At 47.0% G+C, this 14,670-nt stretch overlaps 1 protein-coding gene across 1 annotated transcript in view; it reads left to right on the forward strand.

The window, feature by feature from the left end:
- MAML1 (mastermind like transcriptional coactivator 1) overlaps window positions 1-14,670 on the forward strand; it is a 43,244-nt gene that overhangs the window by 19,129 nt on the left and 9,445 nt on the right. Inside the window, exon 2 of the mRNA XM_086706342.1 lies at window positions 11,555-12,967. Coding sequence (XP_086562468.1) covers window positions 11,555-12,967 — 1,413 coding nt within the window. The remainder of the gene's footprint in view (window positions 1-11,554; window positions 12,968-14,670) is intronic.

The following is a 14,670-nucleotide window of genomic DNA, read 5'->3' on the forward strand; positions in this document are numbered from 1 at the left end:
CCAGCCTGGACCCTCTTCCAGAGGTGTAGCCATGGCACACTCTCTCATCTCCTGCTGACTTTGGCTCAAACTGCTCATGCTCTGTGAAGCCTTTCTTGAGTACCTTCTTTAAAATTGTAAGCCCTGCAAATGCCCTTTCTGTGCTTTATTTACTTGGGAGCACAAGCCAACTAGAATGTAGGTTCCAGGAGAGCAAAGGCTTTGTCTGTTTTGTTCTCTGCTGTATCCCTGGGGCCCAGATGGTGGCTGACTCAGTGAGCTCTCAGTAGCTTTTTGCAGAATACATTGAATAAGATCATGAGAAGGAGTTTGGGAGAAACAGAAAGGAGGGGCAAGGTTGAGTACTTCAGCGAAGAAGCCGCCTGTGCAGAAGCACAAGGGGGCTTGGTGTGTTGAAGTTCAGCTTTCTGATGCAGGAGGGCAGGCTTTGAGGAGAGCCTTGTGTGTGGTGAGGAGCCTGCTGCCTGAAGCAGGCAGCCAGGTCAGGGGTGCTTCCTTTGGTCTCAGGACTGTCCTAAAGACTTACATTCAAGGTCAGTTCCTAGAGCAGTGTTGTCCAGTACAGTAGCCACCGGCCACAGAGGGCTGTTACATGCTTGAAGTGTGCCTAGTCCAAATTGTATTGTGCCAAACATAAAAAACACTGAGTTTTGAAAACTTCTAATCAAAAAGGAATGCAAAATCTCTCCTTCTAAAATATTAATTACGTTTGAAATGGTAATATATTGGGTTTAAACATGTTATTAAAATTAGCTTCACCTGTTTATTTTTAATATGGTTACACCTGGAAGACTTGTTTAAAACTGTTTCCTGAGCCCGACCCTGAGTTTCTGACTCAGGGCATCTGGAGTAGGCCTGAGAATTGCATTCCTAGTAGGTGGTTCCCAGGTGATGCTCATGCTACTGGTCTGGGACCACACTTTGAGAACCAGTGCTCTGAACAAAATATTGAAGTTATTTTTGAGGTGAGGAGGGGAATACTTTTTTAAAAAATGTTTATTTTTTGAGTGAGAGAGAGTGAAAGAGCGAGTGAGCAGGGGAGGGGCAGGGAGAGAGGGAAGCAGAGGATCCAAAGCGGCCTCTGCACTGACACCAGAGAGCTCGATGCAGAGCTTGAACTCATTAACCATGAGATCATGACCTGAGCCAAAGTTGGGTGCTTAACTGACTGAGCCACCCAGGCACCCCGGGGAGTTGTTTTGTTTTTTGTTTTTTGTTTTTTTGAAGTAAGCTCTACACCCAACGTGGGGCTCAAACTCCTGACCTCGAGATCAAGAGTCACATGTTCCACCAACTGAGCCAGCCAGGCACCCCTGGAGGGGAATAATTTGAAGGGAGAAAGTCTCAGATGAAGCAGATCCAAAAGAAGTAGGAAGGTGCAGGTGAGAGCAGTTAACATTTGCAAGGAGAGATGTTTTCCTCTCAGAGAAGAGGGAGAGAAGTAAAAACTCTAGGAAGTTTTGAGATGAAAAAGAGGCACATTTGACTGAGTCGCCTAAGTTGGACTTTGGGAAATGACTTTGAATCAACTAAATCTGTGTTCAAATCCTGGTTTAGTGCTCACTTTCCAAGGGGTTTAACTTCTTTAAGCCTCAGTGCTTTGATCTGGAAATTGGGGTAACAGCACCGACCCGGTAGGTTGTCATGAAGATTAAGTGAACTAATACTGCCTCCGTTATTGGGCACAGAGAGCCCGTGAAACTGAAAGACAGATGTGCTTGAGGCTAAAGAACAGTTGAGTGACCGTGAAGGGAAGTCATGGGGAAGGAGGAGGGAGGGTTAATCTGGAAACAGTCATTGGGTACCTGTAACTCACTGGCCCTGGGCATGAAAAGGGCAAGGTTCTTGTCCTCCACAGACTGCGGGGAGGGGAGCACGGGGAGATTAAAAGAAACAGATGAGTGCATATTTACAGTATGACTCCAGTGCTTCACTGTGAGTATGGAATGTAAGTAGTGCATACAACGCTTTGTTAGAGTGCTAGGGATGGAATAAGGAACTTGACCAGGTGTGGGGCAGGTGGTCAGGGAAAAAATACTACAGAGGAGTTGATGTTTGAACTCAATCTTAAAGGATTCGCAGGTGATCACCAGGCTAGGTATATTCTCAGTCCTGAAACAAATTCACTTGAAGTTGGGTCCCCAACGAAATGGCAGAGGACTAAATGGAAAGGCTCATCGGGGTCAGATCAAACACGCCCTTAGTGCCAGAGTAAGGAATTTGAAATTCATCTGTAAGTGAATAAGGGGGGGAATAAGGGATTTAAAAATGGTTCAGATGTGTGTTTTTATAGTGATCACTTTGATAACAACATAAAGGATGGATTAGAACAGAGAGAATAGAAATACATCAGCATGAAGTTATTTCAGTAATCTAGGTAAAAAAATGAGCGGTTGAACTAAAAGGGAGGTGTGGTCGTGTGGAGGGATTGGACACTGGAGATCAATTTAGGAGGTAGAGTTAGCAGAGGACAAGGATTGAGCCATGTACCTAGTGGGTGAGCATGAGAGGAAGAGCCAAGTTTGGAGGACATCCTGCCCAGTATCCATGTGGCGATGTGAAGTTTCCCAGTTTACAGTCTAATATGTGAATCTAGAGCACAGGACGGAGGACTGGGCACAAAGATGAAGATCCGGGAAATGTTCATTCAGTAAATATTTGAGTGCCCGCTCTGTGCCAAGTTGCCAGGCTGTGGCCGAGGCCCTGAGTGTGGATGGGATACCTAGGGAGAGGACAGCAGTGAAAAGGGACCAAGGCCTTGTGGGCGACAGACATCACAGGAGCAGGATCAGGAGAAGCAGCAGCTTGCAGAGGGCAGCCATGGAGAGCCGTCCAGAGAGCCATCTCATGGGCCTTAAGGGAGAAGATGTTTAGAGAAGGGAGGAGTGGTCATCGTAGTTCAGTGCCTCAGAGAGGTTAAGTCAATACAGTTTTAAAGTGTCCCTTGGATTTAAGATCCAGGAGGTCACCTTGGTTCATACGGCAAAGTAGCGATCCATCTTTGAAGAAGCTCCGAAGTGAAGGGAGGGGATGGGCTGACCCGTGAGAACGTTGTCAGCTGCTCGGTAAGCAGTAGTGATGTGCCTCACAGCCTCCCAGGAAGTGGTGCCCACGCCCCACCAGCAGCAGCCCTTCTTCCTATGAGGAAACAGGGCTTCTTGAGATGCTTAGTAATTTGCCTGTGAGCACGCAGCAATTAAGCAACTAAACCAGGGTTTGAACCCAGCCTAGCTATACCCTTAACACTGAGCCAGATGGTACGTAGAGTAGGATGGGGGCCAAAAGATGGGAGGCACGGAGTGTTGCCAGTGCTTAGGGGAGGAAAGAATTGGTAAACAGGGAGATGGATGGAAAACAGAGGAAAAGGTGGTGATGGAATGAGCAAGACCCTTAAAGAGGCCACATAGGAATGGGATAGAGGACCCGGTGAGGGCGTGGCTTTGGAAGGGAAGGGTATCACTCTTACATACGCAGTCCCTCCATTAAGTCAAGATTTCCTCATACATGACAACGTCATGGTGTTTATGCTTTCAGTAGTTCACGGTGCATTTTTGTCATATTTATCTACAAATGCCTGATTGCACAGAATCATAGAGTTCCAGAGCATTTTAGAGAGATCTGGTCTAATCAATAATTAATTATCTGCTGTTTTTTAAGTGAGCTCAAGTATTATTCCAAAATAACCCTCCCTGGGGTGCCTGGGTGGCTCAGTCAGTTAAGTGGCTGACTTCGGCTCAGGTCATGATCTCATGGTTTGTGAGTTTGAGCTCCGCATCAGGTTCTCTGCTGTCAACATGGAGCTGAATAATATTCCATTGTGTGGATGGCCCACATTTTGTTTCATTCATCCACTGATGGACTCAGGTTGCTTTGACCTTTTGGCTACAGTGAATATGCGGCTATGAACATGGTCTACAAATACCTTGTCAAGTTCTTGCTTTCAGTGCTTTTGGAAATGAATTCTTTTAGAAACAATATTGCTGAATTAAATGGAAATCTGTGTTTTTATTTTTTGAGGAACCACCATATTGTTTTCCACAGCAGATGCACCATTTCATGCCCACCAACAGTGCATAAGGGTTCCAGTTTCTCCACAGCCCCCTCCAACATTTGGTGGGGTTTTTTGTTTTTTTTTGTTTTGTTTTGTTTTTTTGTTTTGTTTTGCATAGTAGCCATCCTAATGTCTTTGAGGTGGTGATAATAATTATTAATGTTTTAGGTGTGGTAACAGTATTGTGATGTTATACACACATGTATATTTTTAAGAGATTTTACCTTTTAAAGATACCTACTGAAGTATTTGTGGATTGAATGATACTGTGCCCAAGATTTGTTTCTTAAATAACCCAGTTTCAGGGATGGGGAGGGGGGGAATAGGGAGGTAGAAATGCAACAAAATGGCCAAACACTAATAGTTGTTTAAGTTGGGTGAGGAGCATAATGAGGGTTCAGTATACTGTTCTCTCTAGTTTTGTGTCTTTTTTTGAAATTTCACATTAGTAAATAACATTTTGGGGCCATCACAGTCCATTCACAGCCTCTCTCTTTCAGCACTTCCTGTTGTGCCATTTACACTTAAGCAACATTAAACTACTACTCATTTTTTCTGCTTGCCTCCTTCTGTCCACTCCTACTCAGTGCTCATTTGTGTATCCTTGCCTTTGCCTCTCAGCCTGGTATGCCTTCCTCCTATTTCTTTGTTCTTTCAGTACCTAACTCAAGTGCCCTTCTCCTTCCTCCCATAATAGTTCATCCTGCTGCCTCCATAGCTTCATCATCACATCCCAGCTGGTAGGAGTGGGGAATATTTTTTTTTTTATCCCCAGTGCCTAATGCCTTGTCAGAGTGTAGTGTAGTAAAAACCTTGTGCATATCTGAATTGGCCATTATTTTATGCTCAACTTGTATAGGGCAGCGTCTGGCACATAGTAGGATCTTGGTGAGTACTGTGTAGGGGAACCATTGGGGGAAACTGGGTGAAGGATACACAGGACCTCTCTGTACTCTCTTTCCAATTTCTTGTGAACTCTAATTCTTTTTTTTTTTTTTTTTTTTTTTTTTTTTAGTAGATACATGAACCTGTAATTTGTTAAAGATAAAAAATTTTAAAAATGATGGTAAAAATGTCTGGATCCCAAAGTATAAAGTTTTCTGGAAGATGCATTTCTTGGAACTTGCTATTTTCAGTATGTCCTTGTAGGTAGATTCAGTGGCAAGGAGGAGTGCTTACAGATCTCTTTAGTACTCACCATACTTCTAAATTACTGACAATTCAGGGTTGCCTGGGTGGCTCAGTCGGCTAAGTGTCTGACTTCAGCTCAGGTCATGATCTCATGGTTTGTGAGTTTGAGCCCCATATCGGGCTCTGTGCTGACAGCTCAGAGCTTGGAGCCTGCAGCCTGCTTTGGATTCTGTGTGTCTCCCTCTTTCTCTGACTCTCTCCCTCTCTTTCTCTCTCTCTCTCAAAATAAAAATAAACATTAAAAAAATAAAAAAATAAATTACAATTCTGAACTATTAAGACCAATAGTATCTTAAAAGTGGAATCTTTAGTAGCAGATTCTGTGGTTCTGTGATATTTTTCTTTTTTTAATATTTTATGAAGCAGTGGGGCACCTGTGTGGCTCAGTTGGTTGAGCGTCTGACTTTGGCTCGGGTCATGATTTCGAGGTTTGTGGGTTTGAGCCCCACATCACGCTCTCCGATGTTGGCAAGCCCACTTTGGATCCTCTGTCTCCCTCTCTCTCTGCCCCTTCCCCGCCTGTGCAGTCTCACCCTGTCTCTCTCAAACATAAACATTTAAAATAAATAAAACTTAAAGTATTTTACAAAGAATCATTTATGCCCGTGTGTGTGTGCGTGCATGCGTGCATGCGCACGCACGTGAGAGACAGAGAGAGACAGAGAAAGAGGAAGGGAGGGAGAGACCATCATGGCACAGCCCGTTTTTCTGGTAACAGCAGCTTGATGGGATTCTTTGTGCTTGGCATAGGGGTGGTGTTCTTACAGTTTGAAGCTCTGACTCACTCCCTGCTGCTTGTGTTTCACACCAGACTCCTCACTCAGCTTCATAGGTGGAAGCAGAGTTACTTTGGGCCTGCCCCAGTCTGACCAGGAGGGAGGCAGGGCCAGGAGGATTGAGGATGGCAGCAGATCCTCCCCATGACCTACGAATGCTCATGTCGTGGGAAGCCTTGTGTAACCTGACTTCCATCTGCTGTATAGCAGGAACAGTGATTCTCCTCCTCAGGGTGCATTTGCAGGTTGAGTGAGATTCTGACACCATGAGGAGTTAAGCACAGGTGCTGAGTGGTCAGCAAGGCCACCAGGGAGGTAATGACTTGTCCCTCTGGCACTTGGCTCAGATTAGTGCATTACCAAAGTTGCTACCTGACATGGATTGAGGTGTTCCAGCAAGGTGCACCACTGGCTGGCATACAGCATGGGTGTGGTTAGGAAGTTGATGGGGAGTGACACCAGTGCCAGAGCCAGAAGGTCAGTGGAGCCACGCTCTGTGTTACAAAGACCTGAGGGCCAATGAACCCTCAACAGGGTGCCATTGAAGAACTTGCAGGAGGATGGTGACGGGGTCAGATTTGCCCTTCGGTGCACTCCCTCTAACCATAGGGTGCAACATGGATGAGGGTGGAGATTGCAACAGGACTAGCTTTAGATGTGATTAAAATGATTCAAGCATCAGAAGTTGGTTTTAGTGAATGGAGAGAAGTGTGTAGATCCAAAGAACCAAAACTAAGGTGGTGGGCTCAGTAGGACGCAGGGACCGACTGGATGCGAGGAGTAAAGAAGGAAGGGCTAGACCAGCTCTCTGGCTCTGGTTTATGTGACTAGGTGGATGGTAGTGACATTATCAGACAGGAGCAGAGAAAGGAAAACAGGACTGAGGAGAAGCTGCTTCAGGTTTGGACAGATTAAGTCTGAGTTAGCTGTGGTACACCCCACATACCAAGTAGGTGATTGGACAAACAGGAGTGTGGAGCTCTGTAGACATGGGGGGTGAGAGAGCACATTCATTCACAAATATTTATTGAGTGCCAGGCACTGTTCTAGGTACTGGGTCTCTGCTTTTCATTCTAATAGGGGAAGCTAGGTGCATTCATGTGAGTGCCTCCAGTGGGGGAATTAACAAGGAGTTAGGATGGAGAATGATTGGGAGAATGACTTTGAGGAGATAAGGGACCCAAATTATGAGCTAAGCCACCCCTAGGGAGATCAGGGAGAAGAAGTGTTTTAGGAAGAGAGAAGAACAAGTGCAAAGGCCCTGAGGCAGGAAGGAGGGGGCACCTTTGAGGAACTAGAAGAAGGCTGGTGTGACTCAGGCGTGCTGTACAATGGGGATAAGGGTGGAACACGTGAAAGGAGGTTGGATGGGGGCAAACGCTGATAGATCAGCACTTGATCCCTGGCAGTTGGGTTTATTCTGAGTGTGATGTTCAGCCATAGGGATTTGAAGATATGGGGGTGAATAAGATCACTCAGTGTGTGCAGAGTGAAAAGAAGAGAGAGAACCCATACTCGTTTAAAGGGGAGACCTACCTCAAAAAAGACTAGAAGAAACAACCAGAAAAGTAGAAGAGAAAGCAAGATAATGTGGTAAAGAAATATAAGGAAAGAGAACTTTTTTTTTTATGTTTATTTATTTTGAGAGAGAGAGAGTGTGTGAGCAGGGGAGGGGCAGAGAGAGGGGGAGAGAGAGAATCCCAAGCGGGCTTTGTGCTGTCAGCATAGAGCCCGACGATGGGGTCGAGCCCATAAACCATGAGATCATAACTGAGCCAAAATGGAGTCACACGCTTAACCAACTGAGCCACCCAGGCGGACCAAGAAAGGAGAACTTTAAAGATGTAGGGAATTATTAACAGGCAGATGATGGAGGAAAACACTGAAAATGTAGAATGTGTTTGACAGCATCAAGATGATTGCTCGCCTCCGGGAAAGCAGCCCTAAATTCTCCCTTCTAACCCACACCCCCCATTCAATATCCAGTCAACTCCCCACATGGTGGAAGCCATGTTGCAGCGGGTCAGGGTCCTGACTCTCTGGTGGGGGTGGGTGGTGGTTGGCCGATAGAAGGATGACCCAGGAGAGAGGTGGAGGAAGAGCAAATGCCCAGTGAGAAGGGTCAGAAAGCACTGGTGGCTGCCTGTGTGTAAGGAATGTGGATGAAAGAGCCACCCCACATCTGTTTGTTAGCTCCGTGGAAGATTATAGGTGTTTGGTTAGTTTGACCAAAAAGGACATCCGGAATTTCAGTGGCAGATGGTGGAAGTCTCTTGAGACCAGGCGAGGGACTGTGCTGTAAGTCTGGCGCCTCCAGATAGGGTGAAGGGAGATGATAGGATACTGATTTGGTGTCCACAGGGTACGGGTACTCCAGCTTGACCCAGAGCAGCGTTGCTATCCGGGGCCACTCTCCTGGAGCAGAAGATGGTGGGTGGTAGAGGCTGAGGTGGGAGCCAGGCCTGCAAGGCGCTTTGTGGGAGAAGGACTGGGTGAGCATGCACGGCCTCCAGCTTACCATCAGGCGTGTGGTGTCCTTTAACAAAACCCCCTTGCAGAAGAAAGAACACCAGATGGAGTTATCCCAGGACTAGATCCTCCTGGAACCCTGTGTACCTAAGACCATTTGGTAGTTATGACAGGTACCTCTGAGCTTAGCACTCAGAAGTACCAGAAATGCTGAGAGCAAGCATGTGTGTTCATACATGGCAGCCGGTTGTGTGCTTTATAGCTTTGTGTTTGTTCTTATGTAATTTATAATCTGTTCAGGCTGTTTTCCCATCTTTGTTGTAAATTCCTGGAGATTAGTCTCCATGTTTTTTTCATCTTCATCTTCCTCTACAGTGTCCTGCACATATCAGGCACTCCTGCAAACGTTCAGGGCTTAAAAATCTGCCAGGGCCACCACATTCCACACTCTCCACCCCGCCTACATCATTCCAGTTACATTTTGTGAGCAGTTGAGAAAATGGCCCGGTGTTTCCTTTGGCTAAAAGTAATGGTATTGCAAAATTGAGTTGTTACTTTGGAACTTGACTGCAGCTGTTTGCATGTGGATATTGAAAGAGGGAGTGGTAGTTTTTATAATTGTTAGGGCAAAGAAGGATTCTGTTTCTAATCTGGGACAACCAGCTGACTCATCAAGTGCCCTGACCTCTTAGGTTTCCATCTTCCCCCTTTGGAAAATGGAAAACTGAGCTCCCAGGTTTACAGACAGCACAAAGCTGATGCTGAGGAACAAATGATTTTCCAAAAAGAAAATAATAGAATAAAAATGCAAAAAAAAAATCAACAACTCATTTTGATTTCCTTGTGACCGATTAAATGGTTATGAATTTACCTTCCCCAAAGGAAACTTTTCAGATCTTATAAACTTTTCAGATCTTACAGAGGAGAAAGGGTCCATTGTAAGAGCCTGGTCCCCTTCCCCCCTTCCACCCCTAGGTGGCAGTAGGAAGCAGAAGAACTGACTGGCATGAAAGTAAAGCAGACGTCCTGTTGTTGGGTCCTAAGATCACGTTTTACTTACACCTCTGCCCTACAGTTCCATTTATTTATTATTTCTTAGTTTTTCTGAGCTAACTTGTGTACCCAGATATGGATTTATTAATCTTTTTTTTAAATGTATTTACTTTTGAGAGAGAGAGAGAGAGAGACAGAGAAAGTGCAAGCAGGGGAGGAACAGAGAGAGGGAGACACAGAATCTGAAGCAGGCTCCAGACTCTGAGCTGTCAGCACAGAGCCCGATGTGGAGCTCGAACCCAAAGAACCATGAGATCATGACCTGAGCCAGAATTGGATGCTTAACTGACTGAACCACCCGGGCACCCCCAGATACGGATTTAGAGAAATATGGACTCAGCCAGGATATATAGAGCACTGTGCAGTCAGCTTTAACAGTAAAGAAACAGGAAAGTCTTGGAAGTGGGGATTCAAAAGGAATGGGAGCATTGGAATTGGGGCTCTGGATTGAGAAAGTAACTCTCCCTGTTTTCTTGCTCACTGTGCATTTGTATCTAGGATGTAGTTTGCTGCTGTGAGCTGGTGGTGCCCAGGGAGTTGCCTTGGGCAGGACCCTCTGGTCAGAGCGCTCACGCACTCACGCTCCAAGGCCTGCTGTGGTGGGTCAGTGCAGCCCTTCTCTGTAGCCAGAGGACAACAGCGCAAAGCGCTGCATGCCATGGATCCTCTGAAACCTATTTAAAGATAATAACGAAAGCTATTATTTGGAACTTTGCAAATAGCACAGTGTAGGTGCTTAGGGTCAGTGGGAGGGAAGGAGGGATGGAATAGGGGCTGGCAGATGGTGAAGGACAAAACATAACAGAAGTAAACATAGGAAAGGAGCAGCACTGTGTTTAGAGGCTTGGTGTAGTAGGCACCTCTGGTAACAGAAGAGTCAGTCATGTCCTAACAGTTGAAAACAAGGCTGGGGAAATAGCGGAAAGATACCATGTTCTTTCTCCCCACTCACATTATTATGTTCTCTTCATGAAACTCCTGCTCCTGAACTCTCATCTCAGGGTGCTTTTTGCCCTGTTGCTTGTATGGGACATTTGTCTTATTCCGTAGCCATGTCTTTATACGTATGTCCCATGTTCTAGAAGACTGGAAGCCCACGAAGACCATGGTAACCACCTCGTTTGTCTTGATATCCACACAACATTTGTCCCTGGCACAAGGTAGACCATTAATAGGATTTACTGAACAAATTTAGTTGAGGGGAATGGTATCAGGGGTGGGGGAGGCAAGAATAACAGTGCAAGACAGACTGGCTGTGTTCAAAGGAATAGTCTTGGTAAGAAGTGGTGGGCTTTGTGGGAGCTGGTGACGGGGCATGGGGGATTGGAAGATGCTTAGGGTTGGCAGGGAGATGAGTGGGGATGTAAGGGAGCAGCCCTGCATGGGGAGAAGGGGTAGAGGCAGGCAACGGCTCCTTGACAGGCAGGGTGGGGCGTGAAAAGTGGCCCGTGCAACACCCCCCGCCAAGGCCTGAGAAAGAGCCTGTAAAGCAGCCATGGCTCCTTCAGCTTAAAGCAATAGGAGTTTTATTGGTTCCTCTAAGTGAAAAGTCCATGGGCATGGGTGGTCTCACATGCAACTAGATCTAGAACTTAGGTGTGATGCCCTCAAGCACATACAGGTATCTTCTGTTCTTTCTCATTGACTCCAGTCTTGGGTACACCCTCAGACTAGGTGGCTGTGGGCAGCATCAGGCTTGTATCCTTCAAAAAGAGAGGACTGCAGAAGTCGAGGGACTGATGTACTGACTGAAGCTAGGCTGTTTTCCTGGAGCTGAGCCAGTCGTCCTGACTCAGGCAAAGCCATGGGACCTAGGAGGAGGAGAGGCAGACCCAGAGGGGAAGCGGGGCTGTGTTCCCAGGAGCGGGGGGTGTAAATTGGATGAGAGAATCAACAGGAGCACACTACAGGGACCTGGGCCCCAGATTTAAGTCACCATTCAAAGTGGCGGGGGGGGGGGGGGGCCCTCACCCATGGCATTGTGTATTGAGTCACTCTTGTCCATGTTTTGCAGCATCTTCATGACACAGTGAAGAGAAATCTTGATAGCACCACCCCCCCTCAGAATGGCGAGCAACAGAATGGCTACGGAGACCTCTTTCCTGGACACAAGAAGACCCGCCGAGAGGCCCCTCTGGGAGTAGCTGTCACTTCCAATGGCTTGCCTCCAGCCTCTCCCCTGGGGCAGCCTGACAAGCCTGGCACAGAGGCCCTGCAGGCCAGTGGGAAGCACTCACTGGGGCTTGACTCCATCAGTAAGAAGTGTCTGGCAGACTCCAGCCTCCACTTGAATGGAGGCAGCAACCCTGGTGAGCCGTTTCCTCTGAGCCTGAATAAAGAACTTAAGCAGGAGCCCGTCGATGACCTGCCTTGCATGATCGCGGGGGCCGGAGGCTCCATATCTCAAAGCAACCTCATGCCTGACCTCAACCTTAACGAGCAAGAGTGGAAGGAGCTCATCGAGGAGCTGAACAGGTCAGTGCCCGATGAAGACATGAAGGATCTGTTTAATGAGGACTTTGAAGAAAAGAAGGACCCAGAGTGTTCTGGTTCCGCCACGCAGACCCCCTTGGCACAGGACATTAATATTAAGACAGAATTCTCCCCAGCAGCCTTTGAACAAGAACAGTTAGGCTCTCCACAAGTGAGGGCAGGGTCTGCAGGACAGACCTTTATGGGGCCTTCAGCCGGCCCTGTGAGCACAGATTCACCAAGCCTCGGGGGCGCTCAGCCTCTATTCCACACCTCTGGTCAGCCCGGGGCAGACAATCCCAGTCCCAACCTGATGCCGGCATCAGCCCAGGCCCAGAATGCACAAAGAGCCCTCTCCAGTGTGGTGTTGCCCAGCCAGGGCCCGGGAGGGGCCTCAGAGCTATCCTCTGCTCACCAGCTCCAGCAGATCGCTGCGAAGCAGAAGCGGGAGCAGATGCTCCAGAACCCGCAGCAGGCCACCCCTGCACCGGCCCCAGGGCAGATGTCCACGTGGCAGCAGACAGGCCCCTCCCACAGCCCCTTAAACGTCCCTTATCCCATGGAGAAGCCCGCCAGCCCTCCTGGCTACAAGCAAGACTTCACCAACTCCAAACTGCTCATGATGCCCAGTGTGAACAAGAGCTCCCCTCGGCCCGGAGGCCCCTACCTCCAGCCCAGCCATGTGAACCTGCTGAGTCACCAGCCGCCAAGTAACTTGAATCAGAATGCCGTGACTAACCAAGGGTCGGTGCTGGACTATGGCAACACCAAACCCCTTTCTCATTACAAAGCAGACTGTGGGCAAGGTGGCCCTGCATCCAGCCAGAGCAAGACAGCCCTCATGGCTTATCTTCCCCAGCAGCTGCCTCATCTGAGCAACGAGCAGAATTCCTTGTTTCTGATGAAACCAAAGCCAGGAAATATGCCCTTCCGATCACTGGTTCCCCCTAGCCAGGTGAGCACGTGGCTTCCCTCGCTGTCACTCTGCATCCCTGTGGTCACTAGGTCTCCGGTGGTTGGGACAAAGAGGGTGGGAGGGAGCAGCTACGGTCATCCTTTGGGTCTCTGGAGAGTGAAAGTCAGGCAAACCAGGGTTGATTCTGAATAAATGAAAATCGGGTAAAATTCCCTAGTATAACTTGGTTTCAAATTTCCATACATTTGACACTGTACTTTGTCTAGTGTCTCTTGCATGCCACACAACTTAAAGTAAGTCATTTATGGCCGTATTTTGCAGATAAAGATCACGATCACATTTAATGTGCTCCTTAGAGGCTTTGCCTTTTTTTTTTTTTTTTTTTTTTAGTTTGTTTATTTGAGAGAGAGTGAGCAGGGGAGGGGCAGAGAGAGAGACAGGGAGAGAGAGAATCCCATGCAGGCTCTGTGCCATCAGCACAGAGCCCGATGTGGGGCTCAATCCCACAACTGTGAGTCATGACCTGAACCGATCTCAAGAGTCTGACACTCAGCTGACTGAGCCACCCAGGCTCCCCTGTTGTTTTTTTTTAAACCACTTTTCAGATTTCTGTGTTCAAAGTACCTTAAGATTTAGTAAGGTGAGAGAGAGCTGTTCCCCAGCACATCTAAACTGCATCTGTTTAGTCGTGACGCTCAAGCCTAGCAGAGTCACATAGCTCTGTAGGGTGGAGAATGATCAAGTACCAGTTTTATCATGGTCGTTATTTGCATTTCTACTCCTGTTCAAGTATGTTCTAAAATGTCTCTTCCCTGGCAACTTTCCCCTGGCTAGGGGTCATTCCTTGACTTCCTCCAAGATAGAGTAGAGCACAGTTGCTTTCCTCACTCCACAGTATGTCCCAGACTGTCTTCCTCGTCTACATGTGTAGATTCCTTGATACTTGTTAACACTTGTGTGACAACAGTTGTGGCCCATGGCACGTGCCCTTTGTTTTGGTGTACTTCATCGTCTCCTGGTTATAGGCAAGGCTATAGTGAATACCCTTGTGGGTACCTTTGTGTATTTGTAAAATTTTAAAAATTAAAAAATCCAGTGCTGGTAATAATAATGAGGAAATTGATGCTCCTGTACTGGTGAGGGTGTGTAAATGGGCACAATGCTTGTGGGAAGTAATTTGGTGTCATATTCATATATATATATATATATATATATATATATATGAATTCATTATATATATATAATTTTTTTTTTCCCTTATAAGTAGGCTTCATGCCCAGCATTGAGCTCAACGCAGGGCTTGAGCTCTTGACCCTGAGATCACAACCTGAGCTGAGATCAAGAGTCAGATGCATCGGGTACCTGGGTGGCTCAGTTGGTTGAGCGTCCCGACTTTGGCTCAGGTCATGATCTCACGGTTCAGGAGTTCAAGCCCCACATCGGACTCTGTGCTGACAGCATAGAGCCTGCTTCAGATCCTCTGTTCCCCCTCTCTTCTCTCTGTGCCTCCCCCACTTGCTCTTGCTGTCTCTCTCTCAAAAACAAACAAAAAAAATGTTGGATGCTTAACTGAGACACCCACATGTCCCAGTATTTTTCATTAGCCATAAAAGTATTAATAAGCATTAACACATGATACCTCTGCAAGAAATCATCCCTTAAAAAAAAAAATAGGAAAGTTATATAGAAGATACTCATTGCATCATTATTTCTTATAGCCAAAAACTGGGAAGCTGTTTAAG

The sequence above is a fragment of the Puma concolor genome, chromosome A1, assembly GCF_028749965.1.
Source record: "Puma concolor isolate L17-30 chromosome A1, mPumCon1.1.hap2, whole genome shotgun sequence".
In the NCBI taxonomy this organism is placed as follows: domain Eukaryota; kingdom Metazoa; phylum Chordata; class Mammalia; order Carnivora; family Felidae; genus Puma; species Puma concolor.